Source organism: Carettochelys insculpta, chromosome 23, assembly GCF_033958435.1.
Source record: "Carettochelys insculpta isolate YL-2023 chromosome 23, ASM3395843v1, whole genome shotgun sequence".
In the NCBI taxonomy this organism is placed as follows: domain Eukaryota; kingdom Metazoa; phylum Chordata; order Testudines; family Carettochelyidae; genus Carettochelys; species Carettochelys insculpta.
In genome coordinates this window covers 21,917,801-21,932,821 of record NC_134159.1, presented here as the reverse complement: position 1 = coordinate 21,932,821, position 15,021 = coordinate 21,917,801, and the positions used below count along the sequence as shown (strand labels likewise).

The 15,021-nt window shown below is 46.7% G+C and overlaps 1 protein-coding gene across 4 annotated transcripts in view; it reads right to left on the bottom strand.

Annotated features, from left to right (window-relative positions):
* Window positions 1-15,021, bottom strand: part of RNF207 (ring finger protein 207) — a 38,890-nt gene that overhangs the window by 2,323 nt on the left and 21,546 nt on the right. For all 4 annotated transcript variants that reach the window (XM_074975961.1, XM_074975958.1, XM_074975960.1 and 1 more), the window contains 6 exons: window positions 14,264-14,385; window positions 8,631-8,823; window positions 6,946-7,131; window positions 2,039-2,090; window positions 1,034-1,151; window positions 629-721 (listed from right to left, as the gene is read on the bottom strand). In XM_074975961.1, the coding sequence (XP_074832062.1) occupies window positions 629-721; window positions 1,034-1,151; window positions 2,039-2,090; window positions 6,946-7,131; window positions 8,631-8,823; window positions 14,264-14,385 (764 nt within the window). The remainder of the gene's footprint in view (window positions 1-628; window positions 722-1,033; window positions 1,152-2,038; window positions 2,091-6,945; window positions 7,132-8,630; window positions 8,824-14,263; window positions 14,386-15,021) is intronic.

Genomic DNA, 15,021 nt, shown 5'->3' with positions numbered 1-15,021 from the left:
CCACAGGTGAACGTGTGCATGCTCCTGCCCACCCAGGGAAACCTCCTGGGGGAGGGTGGGAGCATTTTGTCTGCAAAAATGCTGACACAGCGCTCGCACAAGTGGATTTATAGTGACAATGGCTTTTTTGCGCACAGCTGTGTAATGCAGACATTCCTGAACACTGCACCCTGAAGCACCTAAACGTCTGTGGAGGTCTTCCGTTTGTATTTCCTAACTTCAGTGGTTTGGCTGACCGTTTTATATGGAAACAAATGACCAGCTAATTTGTCTGTCGTTCGACTGATTTTAGTATCAAGTAGAGGCTGAACATTTTTAGTCTGGGACAAACTCTATAATCGGGTATGAATTTAGCCAGCTAACCACATCTCATGGGTGTGGCCAAGTTTCCCACGGTCCCATAAAGTTTTGTTTCCATCCACCAGTCCTAGCTCTGTGTTGTGTGCTGTTATTTAGCTGTAATTGTAACAGCCCAGGAAGCAGTGGAAGTGTTGGTAATGTGCTAGACAATATTGGTTTCCTGTCCTCCAGCAAATTCTCTCATGGTCCGGAGGGTTCTGAATGAGGGAGGTTCAATCTGTGTTCAGATAAGCCATCAAGATTTTAATTGTTCCACCCCATCCCCTACCTGTGCATTGTGTCTCTGCTCTCTGCGTTATCGTCATAAATTCTGAGCAGGTTCTCTGGCTGGTCATCCTTCAGTTCCTTGGGTTCCTGTAGTCTAAAGGGAGATGAAAAGTCGAGTGAGCTTGTGGTGGTTTTGGTGATGTGCTGTACTTGTAACAGGATATGCAGCAGCATGAGAACTGCAACTTTTCTGTCCGTAGAACCCATAGAGTGTCAACAGGAGCAGCACAAGCTCCCTGTACTCTGACCACTGTGCCTCCTCTCTGAAGAAATGGGATCACTCATTGGACAGCTGTGCCTCCGTAGTGTCCCCGTCCCTGCCGAGTGCTGGTTATGTTTTGGAAAGGTGATTAAGTCTACTGGGCACTGGACTGAGACACACAAATGCACTTTAAAGCTCTCCTACCTTGGCTCCAGCCGTTCTTTCACCTTAGCGATGGAGCGGACGTAGGGGGCAATTTGTTTGGTGATGGTTGTCAGGTAGCTGTTCTCCTGTTTCAGCTGCAGCAGGTCATGTAACTGGGCTGCATGGAAGGGGAACACACTGTAACAGGCTCCAGCAATTCACTGTCTTCCAGAAATCGGAGCTTCTCTCCTGACTCTTAGCTTTCCAAGGGTGTTTTTCACAGATGTGGTGGAGTACTTATGAAGCCACCCAGTACATCCTCTGACTCCATAAATCTCCGAGGGGCTTGTTACATGCTTTTAAACTTTCTGCTATGCCCAGGACTGATGCTATGCCCCCAACCAACTGAAACACTAGAAGGTGTAGTTAACAGCCATCTGTGGGAGAGAGATGTGAAGCAATTGTGCTTGTTAGATATTTTAACCTTCAAACATCCCAACTTCCCTCCAGATGCAGGTTTTCAGTTTCTCTAGGCCGATAGCTTAGGTTTTGAATTGTGGGTTTTTCTAGTTTTTGTTTGTACTGTTTTTGAGCTGTATCCATAGTGTGTTTGAAACGGGGGGTTTGCCTGACAGCCACCCACCTGATGTACCTTCTGTAACAGAATCTGCTCTGAATGAGGAGAGGGGGTTTTACTGGACTGGACCATTCTTGCCTCACCCATCAGCATGGAATGAGTGAGAGGTGTAGTAGGTGCAAGACAGCAGGACTGGGGAGGAGAGGTAGAGGGATTGGTCTGAGAGGTAAATCAGGCAGATCCCCCTGCCTGGGGCAAGACCCAGCTGTGTTTTGTGTGGCATTCCAGTGCTGGAAGCTCCTGCAGCTGAGAGTGGCAGAGGAGCAAATTTAGCGGCTTCTTCATGTGTTTGAAATTTCCCCCTTAAACTAACGCACCATGACCACACACGCACTCATTGTTTGGCAAAGGCGCATTAGACAGTGAGTTGGGGAGTAACATCTCCCCACATGGACTCAGTGGGTTAGTGGACAGAACTAGCACAGTACCTTCATAAATTTCCTGCTCGTTGGCCACCCTCTGATACGTTTCTTCCCAAATCTGAAACAAAAAGAGGGAGCTGGACTGTGTGTTGCATAAAGGACCCTCACTAAGGGATGTTTCCAGACCCTCTTTCTCTCCCATCAGTCCAGGCTGGGGGAACAACACACTCAGCAGCTGACCTGCAAACTCCCTTTCGCACAGACCAAGAGTCTGGCTCTTTTAACTGTTCTAATGACTCTGGCTGTGGCTGCACTAGAGACCTAACAGTGGCACAGTTTCATGGGTGCAGCTGCACTGACGTAAGCTCCCCTGTGCAGCCATGCTCAGCCAGAAGAGGGGAGCTCTCCTATCGCTTAATTGCTCCAGCCCCTGTGAACTGCGGAAGCAGTGGCAGTGGAGAAGCTCTCCGGAACATCCATCCACACCCGTGCTTATTTCAGCATATGTTATGTCACTAGGTGGCTAGTTTGTGCCCCTAACTTGTCAACTTAAGCTGTAGTGTAGCCATAGCCTGGGTGGAGCCTGTGTAAAGCAAAAATAAGGCTGGTGACTTTCCATCAAACCACTTCCAGGGCAAGTCCCTTAAGAACATAAGAATGGCCATACTGGGTCAGACCAAAGGTCCATCCAGCCCAGTATGCTGTCTGCTGACAGTGGCCAGTGCCAGGTGCCCCAGAGGAGGTGAACCGAAGACAACGATCAAGCGATTTGTCTCCTGCCATCTGTCTCCAGCCTTTGACTAAAGGCTAGGGGCACCATACTATAGCTTTGGCTAGCAGCCATTTATGGACCTAACCTCCGGCAAGGAGTTCCACAGGTTGACTGTGCGCTGGGTGAAGAAAAGTTTTCTTTTATTAGTTTTGAACCTACTACCCACTAATTTCATTTGGTGTCCTCGAGTTCTTATATCATGGGAGCAAGTAAATAACTCTTCTGTATTCACTTTCTTCACACCATTCATGATTTTATATACCTCTATCATATCGCCCCTCAATCTCCTCTTTTCTAGACTGAAAAGTCCCAGTCTCTCTAGCCTCTCCTCATATGGGACCCTTTTCAAACCCTTAATCATTTTAGTTGCACTTTTCTGAACTTTTTCTAATGCCAGTATATCTTTTTTTGAGGTGAGGAGACCACATCTGCACGCAGTACTCAAGATGTGGGTGTACCATAGTTTTATATAGGGGAAGTATGATATTCTTAGTCTTATTTTCTATCCCTTTTTTAATAATTCCTAACACCCTGTTTGCTTTACTGACTGCCGCTGCACACTGCGTGGATGTTTTCAGAGAACTATCCGCTATAATTCCAAGATCCCTCTCCTGATCTGTTGTAGCTAAATTTGCCCCCATCACATTGTATGCGTAATTGGGGTTATTTTTCCCAATGTGCATTACCTTACACTTACCCACATTAAATTTCATTTGCCATTTTTCTGCCCAATCACTCAGTTTGCTGAGATCTTTTTGAAGTTCTTCACAATCTACTTTGGTTTTGACTATCCTGAACAGCTTGGTATCATCTGCAAACTTTGCCACCTCACTGCTTACCCCTTTCTCTAGATCATTGATGAACAAGTTGAACAGGATTGGTCCCAGGACTGACCCTTGGGGAACACCACTAGTTACCCCCCTCCATTGTGAAAATTTACCATTTATTCCAACCCTTTGTCTCCTGTCTTTTAACCAGTTTCCAATCCATGAAAGGATCTTTCCTCCTATCCCATGACCACCTAATTTACATAAGAGCCTTTGGTGAGGGACCTTGTCAAAGGCTTTCTGGAAATCTAACTATGTTATGTCCACTGGATCCCCCGTCTGCATGTTTGTTAACCTCTTCAGAGAGCTCTAAGGCTTTGTCTGCACTAGCCGCAAACTTCGAAATGGCCATGTAAACGGCCATTTCGAAGTTTACTAATGAAGTGCTGAAATACATATTCAGCGCCTCATTAGCATGCGGGTGGCTGTGGCACTTCAAAATTGATGTGGCTTGCTGCTGCACGGCTCGTTCCGACAGGGCTCCTTTTCAAAAGGACCCCAGCTACTTCGAAGTCCCCTTATTCCCATCTGCTCACAGGAATAAGGGGACTTCGAACAAGGCGGGTCCTTTCGAAAAGGAGCCCTGTTGGGACGAGCTGCGTAGCGGCGAGCCATGTCAATTTTGAAGTGCCGTGGCCGCCCGCATGCTAATGAGGTGCTGAATATGTATTTCAGCACTTTATTAGTAAACTTCGAAGTGGCCGTTTACATGGCCATTTCGAAGTTTGGGGCTAGTGTAGACGTAGCCTAATAGATTAGTAAGACACGACTTCCCTCTACAGAAACCATGCTGACTTTTGCCCAACAAATCATGTTCTTCTACGTGTCTGACAATTTTATTCTTTACTATTGTTTCTACTGATTTGCCCGGTACTGACGTTAGACTTACTGGTCTGTAATTGCCAGGGTCTCCTCTAGAGCCCTTTTTAAATATTGGCGTTATATTAGCTGTCTTCCAGTCATTGGGTACCGAAGCTGGATTTAAAGGATAGGTTACAAACCACCATTAATAGCTCTGCAATTTCACATTTGAGTTCTTTCAGAACTCTTGGGTGAATGCTGTCTGGTCCTGGAGACTTGTTACTGTTTAGCTTATCAATTAGTTCCAAAACCTCTTGTACTGACACTTCAGTCTGGGACAGTTCCTCAGATTTGGGAACCTCTGTGATATCCTCAGCCGTGAAGACCGAAGCAAAGAAATCATTTAATTTCTCTGCACTGGCATTATCTTCCTTGATTGCTCCTTTTATATCTCTATCGTCCAGGGGTCCCACTGCTTTTTTAGCGGGCTTCCTGCTTCTAATGCACTTAAAAACATTTTACTATTGTTTTTTGAATTTATGGCTAACGGTTCCTCAAAATCTTTTTTGGCTTTTCTTATTACATTTTTACACTTAATTTGGCAGTGTTTATGTTCCTTTCTATTTTCCTCACTAGGATTTGACTTCCACTTTTTAAAGGATGCCTTTTTATCTCTCACTGCCTCTTTTACATGGTTGTTAAGCCACGGTGGCTCTTTTTTAGGTCTCTTACTGTGTTTTTTAATTTGGGGTGTACATTTAAGTTGGGCCTCTAATATGGTGTCCTTTAAAAGTTTCCATGCAGCCTGCAGGGATTTTACTTTAGTTACTCTACCTTTTTAATTTCTGTTTAACTAACCTCCTCATTTTTGTATAATTCCCCTTTTTGAAATTAAATGCCAGAGTGTTGGACTGCTGCAGTGTTCTTCCCAACACAGGAATATTAAACGTTATTATATTATGGTCACTATTTCCAAGCGGTCCTGTAATAGTTACTTCTTGGACCAGATCCTGCGTTCCAGTCAGTACTAGATCGAGAATTGACTCTCCCCTTGTGGGTTCCTGTACCAGCTGCTCCAAGAAGCAGTCACTTAAGGCATCGAGAAACTTTATCTCTGAATCCCATTCTGAGGTGACATGTACCCAATCAATATGGGGATAATTGAAATCCCCTATTATTACTGAATTTTTTTATTTTGATAGCCTCTCTAATCTCCCTTAACATCTCAGCATCACTATCACTGTCCTGGTTAGGTGGTCAATAATATATTCCTAGTGCCATAGTCCTATTAGAGGAAGGAATTGCTTTCCATAATGATTCTATGGAACAATTTGATTCATTTAGGATTTTTACTTCATTTGAGTCTATATTATCTTCCACATATAGTACCACTCCGCCACCCGCACAACCCATTCTGTCTTTCCGATATATTTTATATCCCGGTATGATTGTGTCCCACTGCTTGTCCTCATTCCACCAGGTTTCTGTGATGTCTATTATATCAATCTCCTCCTTTGATATGAGGTACTCTAGTTCACCCATCTTATTAGACAGACTTCTAGCATTTGTGTAAAAGCACTTTAAAAAACTACCACTATCTATATGTCTGCCCTTCACTGATGCGTTGGATTTTTTTTTTATACGTGACTGTTTCTCATCTTATCTGGCCCATACTTTACCATCTCCCATCTTCTCTTTCTGACTGAGTTCTAGGAAATCTCTATCAATGGAGTCTCATCTAAGAGAAGTCCCCGTCTGATCCACGTGCTCCCCTGCACCAATCGGCTTTCCCCCATCTCTTAGTTTAAAAACTGCTGTATGACCTTTTTAATGTTTAATGCCAGCAGTCTGGATCCACCTTGTTTTAGGTGGAGCCCATCGCTCCTATATAGGCTCCCCCTACCCCAAAAGTGTCCCCAGTTCCTAATAAATCTAAACCCCTCCTCCCTACACCATCGTCTCATCCACACATTGAAACTCTGAAACTCTGCCTGTCTACCTGGCCCTGCGCGTGGAACTGGAAGCATTTCTGAGAGTGCCACCATAGAGGTCCTGGATTTGTCTCCTTCCTAGCAACCTAAATTTGGCTTCCAGGACATCTCTCCTACCCTTCCCTATGTCACTGGTACCTACATGTACCACGACCACCGGCTCCTCCCCAACACTGCATATGAGTCTATCTAGATGCCTCGAAAGATCTGCAACCTTCGCACCAGGCAGGCAAGTCACCATACAGTTCTTCCGGTCATCACAAACCCAACTATCTATCTATATATATATATATATATATATATATTGGAACAAGCTCTGCCTCGCTTCCTACGTCCATGACCCCTTACTCAGATCCAAACTCCCCTGCTGGGTACTCGGGGATTAGGCTGTTGCTTCCCGAGTGCTTGTCCTTTGTGTCCCTACTACTCTGAGATACACCATGTTGCCTCTCTGGGCTGAGCATTGGCATGACTGTCACTAGTGCCACTGTGCTCTGCCTCTCTGGGCAGCTGCTGTGAGTACGTTCTGAGCTCTCAGAGCTGGTGGCAGAGGTGCTGGAATGCCAGCTGCAGAAAACATACCTCCTCAAACATGCTCCGCATCATTTCCACAGACGAGTACTCCGAGGCGATCTGCACATCCATTTGGAGGGATTTCTGTAGGATCTCGCTCATGATCTCCGTCTTGATGAGGGAGTGATGCTTCGTCAGGTCACGATGCAGCTCCTGTACCTGGTCCTTCAGGTTCTGGATCTCTGTTTGCAGAGTCTGCATTAGAAATAGGAAAGGGTGCATTCCTGTGGTGTTCTCCCTCCAGCCAGTTTGGGTAAGGAAAGGGAAGCTAACTGGCCTGTCCAGTCTCTTTCAATTGTCTTGCTACTGCTGTTTCCTCCTGTGTGGGAAGCAACATCTTACCACCTATGTGATGAGAGGCTGTGACGAGGTCACTGCTGCTGGGACAAGTGGCTTGGCAGTTCCATATGGTACATGGTGACAAAGAGGGGGCTGTGTTTAGTCTGTATCTTCACAAAACAAAAGAGGCGTGTAGCACTTTAAAGACTAACAAAATAACTATTGATGGTGATCCCAGGCAGACCACCCCATCTTTGATATTTATAGTGATCCCAGGCAGCCCACTTAGTAGACACTTGCAGTAGGTATTTTTCTTTCCCCCCCCCACACTTCTGTCCTATCTAGCTGATTCATCAGTTATTTCATTTGTTTCTTTCTGTTAAATTCCCTTTGTTTCAGTTTTCAGTTATCAGAATTTTCCAGGTCTGAAGAAGTGGGTCCATCCCAGGAAAGCTCATCACCTAAAAATTATTTTGTTAGTCTTTAAAGTGCTACAGGACTGCTGTCTTCTAAGCCAATGGACTTCAAAGGTTCCAAGGCCAGACACAAGCACTGTAATACTCCTGTCTGATCTTGTGTACACCATGGGTCATGAACCTTACCCAAATCGCTCTAGAGCAGATATTTTTTAGTAAAACATCATCTTGATTTAAAAAGGATCATTAATGGAGAATCTGCACAACCCTTGGTGTAAACTGTCTGGTGACTAATTACTCTGTTTAAAAAAATTCTGCCCTATTTCTAGTCTGATTTTGTCTAGCTTCAGCCCCACAACCATTAGACTGCTAGATTGAAGAATCTATTAGTAAATATTTGTTCCTCATGTAGGAGCATACAGACTGTGATCAAATAGCCCCTTAACCCTCTCTGTGTTCAGCTAAATCTCTTCCTAGAAGACAAAAGGAGAGCAATTGAAACAGATCCAACACCCCTGACTTTTCCTTTGTAAGTTCCCTTGGCTGGCACAGATGCACTTATCTGTTACCATTGCACTGGCACTAGTAAACAACCACTGTAACCGTAAGTACAGTGACAATACCACAACTAAGCATCTTGGGTAGGTCTGGTGCATGTGTGTGCAACTTCACAGCAAGAGGGGCTTTGGTCCAATTGTTTTAACTTTTCCATGTGACCAAGAAGAAAGGGACAGAGGTAAAATGAATGTACTACTGGAGTGAGCAAAGTGGACAGTTAATTGGAGAATCTGTTCAGCACTCTGTCCTTTGGCACTCTCTTGACCTCCCCTCCTTGGGTCAGCCTGCCCTGCAGCATTGCAGGAGTTGCCCCACATTTTTCTTCCACCTCCGAGCACTGATTCTGTCGAGTCAGGAGAACCCTTAACCAAGGACAGCAGTCCCATCATCAGTGGAGAAATCAGGTTGTGTGCAGCCTCTGCTTTCCACCTGTTTACTTACCCGATACATGTTCTCATAGTTGCGACAGTGCTCGGTGAAAGGCGTCTCCCCACCTTCAGCCAGCAGGACCTTGGTGCTGATGTAACGATGCATGGTTGGCTTTCGAACTATGGAGCCCGTGATGGACATTTTATCGCAGGAAGGGGGACAGGTTGGCACGATCAGAGTCTTGGAGCACTGACCACCTGAGAGCCTTAAGCAGAGAGGTTGTAAAACAGAGATAAGTGGTGCCATCAAATCAGCTGCTGTCCCTGAAAATGCTCTTTAGCAAAACATACTAGCAAGTGCCTCCATCGGTCTCAGTTGCGTGTAGTGTGAAATAAGCATCCTCTGACCTGTCTGACTCTGTCCAGTCTGTAGCGCAAGCCAGGCAGAAACCTCTTTGGACACTTTAGTCTGCTAAAGAGAAATCAACTGCTTCTCCTTGAGAGAGCTTTTGGTGCAGGCCATCGTGGGCAGGCCATCCTTTTGTGTGCCTGGCTCTTTCCTTCCACTGGCTAATTAGAACATTTTGAGACCACAGATGCCTTTGCTGGGAAAGATGCGGCAGCACTTGCAGGAGAGGCCAAAGGTGGAAGAATTTCTGCCCAATCAGCTCTCTTTTAAATCGAGCATTAATTGTATTTATACAAGGCAGATCGTATTGGTCAGAAAACCAGATTACAAGTTTCATATCTGACAATCTCCCTGAGGAAGCTCATTGCCCATCGATTGCTACTGCCTCTTTCTGTGGGGCAGGGGGAGGGAGGTCACATTCTGTGTCAAACTGTGACTGGAAAGCAACAAAATCAGCACCTTTAATGAGCTAACATTGCCAGAGACAATCCTGGAACAAGGCATTTTATTTCAAAAGACCCTGGCCTAGATCCTGTCTCTATCATGCAGTTACAGCAACAAGCAGAGTGGGCACTCCATGTGGCTTAGGTTTCCTCAATCTTGTGCTAAACCCCGTTAATCTGATTGGGATTTACTATTGTGGAAACTGGCTGGAGAGTCTATACTGTGTAATGATGGTTACTGCAAGGAAACCCCATTATGGTAGAATAAGGATGATCCTGTAGTATTCAGAGTTCTTGTTCTAATGCTGTAGTTAAGTGGTTCTATGCTTCATTTCAGTCTGATCTCTTCTGAATCAGTCTGCAAATTGAAATGTAACAGCATGGTCTTTAAAAAGCCAGTCACTGGAGAAGAGCTCTAGACCCCGGCAGTGTCAATTTGGATGTGCAAAGTGTTAATATGAAGTGGCAAACAGACCCAGCAAGAACCAATCTTAACCCAGAACAACCCCTCATTAGGGAGGGATTCTCTTGCGTTGTGCCAAGTCCCACCTGTGTCATTGTTTGTCTCCTCCAACCTATCGACAAGAACATCAGAGTCACAAACCCCTGATTCTTGGCTCCCCAGAAGAGTCTTGGTACAGGATCCCTGTACTAATTACACCAAAAACATCTTACTTCATACACACAGTGCATTTATTAGTCTCTTGATGGCCAAAGGAAACAGCTCTTCTAGGGACCTGCAACCAGGCTCCAGCAGACAGATCCAAGGAGAAAGGAATGCAAGTTTCTGCAAAATATGCCTGGGTGTAGGTGAATTCACAGAGCTGCACAGTGATTCAAAGCTGAAAATTGCCAACCGTTCTACTAAAGAAGCCATATTTGGACAAGCACATAGATGTACTCACAGCGCATTTCGTCTATTGTCTAACAACCATCAAACTCTTCAATGGACGGTACCGTAGATAAAGCAGGTCCAGCTATCCTTTGCATTCAGCTTCTGCCGCACAGTCCTATGCACAGGAGCTGCTACCACAGTTTCATGCATGATGTAAAGAATCGGGTCTCATGATAGAATCAATGCTAGCTGATCAGAGGACCTGCAGTTTGCAGCTCCCGCTGGATTTCTCACTTAAATGCAGCTGAAATGTGTCTTTGAGAAGGAAAGGGGGCTCTGTATTCCCTGGCAGAATGATGAGTTTCCCTGAACTGTAAAATCCACTTGGAAACAAGGAACGATCCCAATCTCGCAGCAAAAACTCTGCCCTTTTTGCAGGGTGAGCAGCTGGAGCAGGGTGGAGGAGCCTAGGCTGTCTGTGACATCAATTGGCCTAAATATATCCAGTGCAAGGGAACTGTGCCCTGGAGAGTTCTTTGAAATTCTGATAAAAATAGTGGCAGACCAACAGGCTGCTGTGGGGGGCCTCAGCTGAAAGCTGTGTCTCAGGTGAGCCAGGCCAAAAGGCAGGCAGTTTGTTTGGGGTGTTACATGGGCTGGTGTTGGCACAGAGCAGAGGGTAGAGAGAGAGCAGCCCCCAAGCAGCTCATCAACCAGGTGAGTGAGCGAATGACTGTCAGTATCACAGAGAACAGACTGGAGTTCTACATTTTCACAGTGCTGTGACCCCTCCACATTCCTGCAGCTCTCTGAGGTAGGCAGAAGGATCACCTGTATTTCACAGGCAGACCCAGTGCCACACAGGCAGGCTGGAGGAAATTGGTGGCCAGAGAAGCAGTCATCTTGCATCACAGCCTGACGCCTCTGTGAGCCACACTGTGCAGTGATGTGGTGATAGGGCAGGGGTTTGATTATGCTCACGCTAACTCTAGGGGGAGTGAGAGAAAAGTCCTCGAGAGGCTGACGCTTTGGGAACTGACTCCTTGTGAGATGCTAATATCCCCTGGTCAGTAACTGCAGGGCCATTTGCAGTCCCTGAGCCATGAACCACATAAGAATAATTGTTGCTGGTTCCTCGAGACGTGGTCCTTGTTTGTGTGTTAGTGGCAATGACAGCACTTTACAAGGGCCTTCGTCCGCCTCCCAAATGAATATCTGTGGGGTGACGTGATCTGCAGTAGGACGGGTACTTTCGTAGCAGGGAGGCAGAGCGCTCTGCTAGTTGGAGCGCAGCAATGGAGCCAGGAGGTCTGGCTCTAAAGCTGGCATGGCACCATGCTCTGGATGACCTTGGGGTTACTTCCCCACTCTGTGCTTCAGTTCTGAGATGGGCACGCCAAGGTTCCGAGAAGTGACAAAGGCACCGTGAGAGCTTTGGATAAGAGGAGATAGCTGTTATCATGCAGGGTGACTCTACATAGAATCATAGGGTTGGAAGAGACCTTGGGGGTAATTGAGTCCAATCTTCTGCTTAAAAGCAGGACTAATAATCCCAACTAAATCATCCAAGCCAGGGCTTCGTCAAGGTGGAACTTAAACCTCTAGAGATGGAGAGTCCACCACCTCTCTAGGTAACACATTCCAGTGCTTCACCACCTACCTGGTGAAATAGTTTTTCTTCTTGTCCAATAGCCACTAGTTAGAGTGAAAGTCGCATTAGATATTCCAGGTGATTTGCTGCACCCCTTGACTTTGACATCAGTTACTCTGTGAATTCAGTAGTACCGGGCTCAGCATTTGTATGGATTAGAACAGAGAAGGCTCCAGCTTTCAGTGAGAATTATAATGGAGGAAATTCCGAACGCTCATTGCTTTCCTCCCAGACTTCGGCAATTGTAGTGGGATTTACCCATATGCTGAGGAAGGCGTTGGTCAGGAGCTGATAACTGCTGTCTGTTGTATGTCACTTGCCACTGCTTGCAAGGAAAAGATGGTGTGTAGGTGGAGGAATTTCTGGCAGGCTTTCATTAAAGCTGTTGTTAAACGAATTATTCTTCCCTTGCTCTGCTTCAGCGTGCACCCCCTGCTTTGCAGTCGGGATGAACCCACCGTTATGAGGCCATCGTATTTGGGTAGAATGTATCTCTTGCAAAACTTGCATGCAACTCCCCCTGGGCACCAAACCCTGGTTTCCAGGAATTGCCCGTTCAAGGCCACTGTGCCTATTCCTGACATTAATCAGCACAGCTGTTCTGCACTGTCCCGAGGACACCTCTCCTCGTGACAAAGTCAAGGGCAGCTCACCGGAAAGGAGGAGCTACAAGGAAGCATCAAAGCGTTTCATACTAATGCACTGGGCGGGTTTTAAAAGAAAATAAACAGTGGCCTGTGGGAGGAATAACAAGGGGTGCCACAGGTCAGGAGCGAGGTACCCTGTGAGCCGGGCATGGAAACTTGCACAGTAATTGCTCAGAATACACCTGCTTTAGACTCTTCCTTTCAGGGGCACTAGCCTCAAAGTCCTGCAGGTCATCGTAATGTGAGGAGTAAAACTGACGCATTTGAATTGTAATCCAGCAGTCACAGCAGTGTCTTGCGTGCTTGGCATGCTGCCTCCTCTTGGCTTTGTGCGTGATGCACAGTGATGGCTTCTTAACACGTTGTCTGTTTTGAGCGGCACTTGCAGGGTCATGTATTGATTATCAAATAACTCTGTGCACTTGTGAGCTGAGTGTGTGTTACCAGATTTAACAAACTAAATATTTCAAACCAGGACGCCTCAGAATTGTCTTAGGCCTGGTGGAAGGCCTGGTGACTCAGTGTGAGAGACCGTTACCCCAGGCACAAATGCATCCCATACTAACCTCTCCCACAGCCAGCTGTTGCCCGACACCTTTAGTTCCCATACCCAGAAAGTCTGGGTGAATTTGGAAGAACTGCAAGATGGCCCCACTAGTGGGACTGCCTGCTGGAGCAGATGCCAAGGTACCCTTGCTCCTGGAGAGCACCCCAGCAGCAGGGTCTCTGTCTGATCGACTACGACTGTCCTAAAATCAAGAAGGCAGCTGGAAGCATGACACCAGATGTCGGAGTGTTTAAAAATCTGTTTGAAATAGCCCAACAAACTCTGCATCCAGTCCCTTCCACCATGGCATCCAGACTGTGTGTATAACAGATTCTGCCTCTGAGTACAAGTTCAGATTTGCACAGGACTGCTCAGTTCTTTGAAAATACCGCTATCATCACCGTGTCTTAGTAAATTTTTGTGTGAGATGCTGGGTGAAGGAGGATCTTCTGTAGCGTGTAGAGAGACACCTTCAAAGTATGTTTAATCAGTGCTCTGTGATTTTAAAAAAAAAGGCTGGTACTCAGCCAGCTCCTTGCCTCCCACCCCCCACAGCCAGTCCTGTGGCTGGGGCTGCCAAGGTGCTGGTAATTAGTACCAGGACCAAATAAAGCACTGGGGTTACCTGAAAGACTCCTACCCCCAGCCCTGTGCCCCAAAATATGTAAATCCTACCCCCAGCCCTGTGCCCCAAAATACGTAAAGACAACCCACTTTCTGCCTCCATCCTTGCTCTGACCCAGCTCTTGTGAGGTTCTCGGCCCCAAAGCACCAGTGCTTTGCCCATCACTGAGAAAGTGGGGCTGGATTCTGCTGCCTCTGTTTTGGTAAGGTGCTCAGAGGCCATGGTGATGGGCACAGGTGAGATTAGATCTGACACAGACTACTGAGACTGACTTCCTGAGAGACGGCAGAGCAGAAGCTCACCTGCAGCATCCACGAGCAGTTGCTCATTCTCTTCTGGCCAGGATTCCCCACCCACCCTGAGCTCCACAGCCACCTGGGCACCTTTTGGTTTATCTGTGTCTCTTGTGTGACCCACAGGTTAGAATCACTACCTAAATCCTAGGTTAGTATTGATTCTCCAAATCTTATTCTAAACATCAGAGGCTCATGGAGACTGTTGTTCCCCTGTCCGTCCCTGCGGCTGTAGCTGAGAAATGGAACATCTTACATGTTTCCATTGCTGATCCCTGGTCCAATGCCACCTCCGCTCACTACCACCGGCCGGCGTGGATTCAGCAGCAGCAGCGGCTCTAGGCAGTGGGCAAACTCGGCCCTGTACTCAGTGTTTATCTGCAGGGGGCCAAAAGGATTGATTAGACCATGGGCGTCCAACCTTTTGGCGTGCCTGGGCCGCACTGAGTGAAGAGGAATTGTCTTGGGCCGCATATAAAATACATAATATAGTTAATGTATATAAATCACATAACGTTAAAAGTTTACGATCTTGTGGGGCCGCATTACTAGCTGTCCAGGGCTGCATGCGGCCCGCGAGCCGGACACACCTGGATTAGACCGTTTGGGAGGCCCCACTGGACGGCTTCTGCAGGGACTTATGCCCTTGCTCAGACACCATAAAATGCACTGGCCATGGAGACAGACACAGCCCCTGAACCAGCTATATAGGGCACTAGCTTCTGTCTGAGCACCTGCCCTGTTTGCTGGGGTAGGAATTTGCTCCATGCAAGGAAGAATAAAATATGCTTTGGGAACAGGAAACATCCGTCCAAGCTAACATGCTTGTCTGCTCTCCTGGCTTATCCCACAGGTGGTGGCTCTCCTGCCAGGCTGTTTGCGTAAGATGATGGGCACGCTGAAAGCGCTGGGGACTTGAGGCAGCGTGGATCTGGGGAAGTAATGGAAGCAATAACTCTGCTGTCTAGGGTATTTGGAGGCAAACTGTAAGCAGGAACATAACAGAGCCCCCAA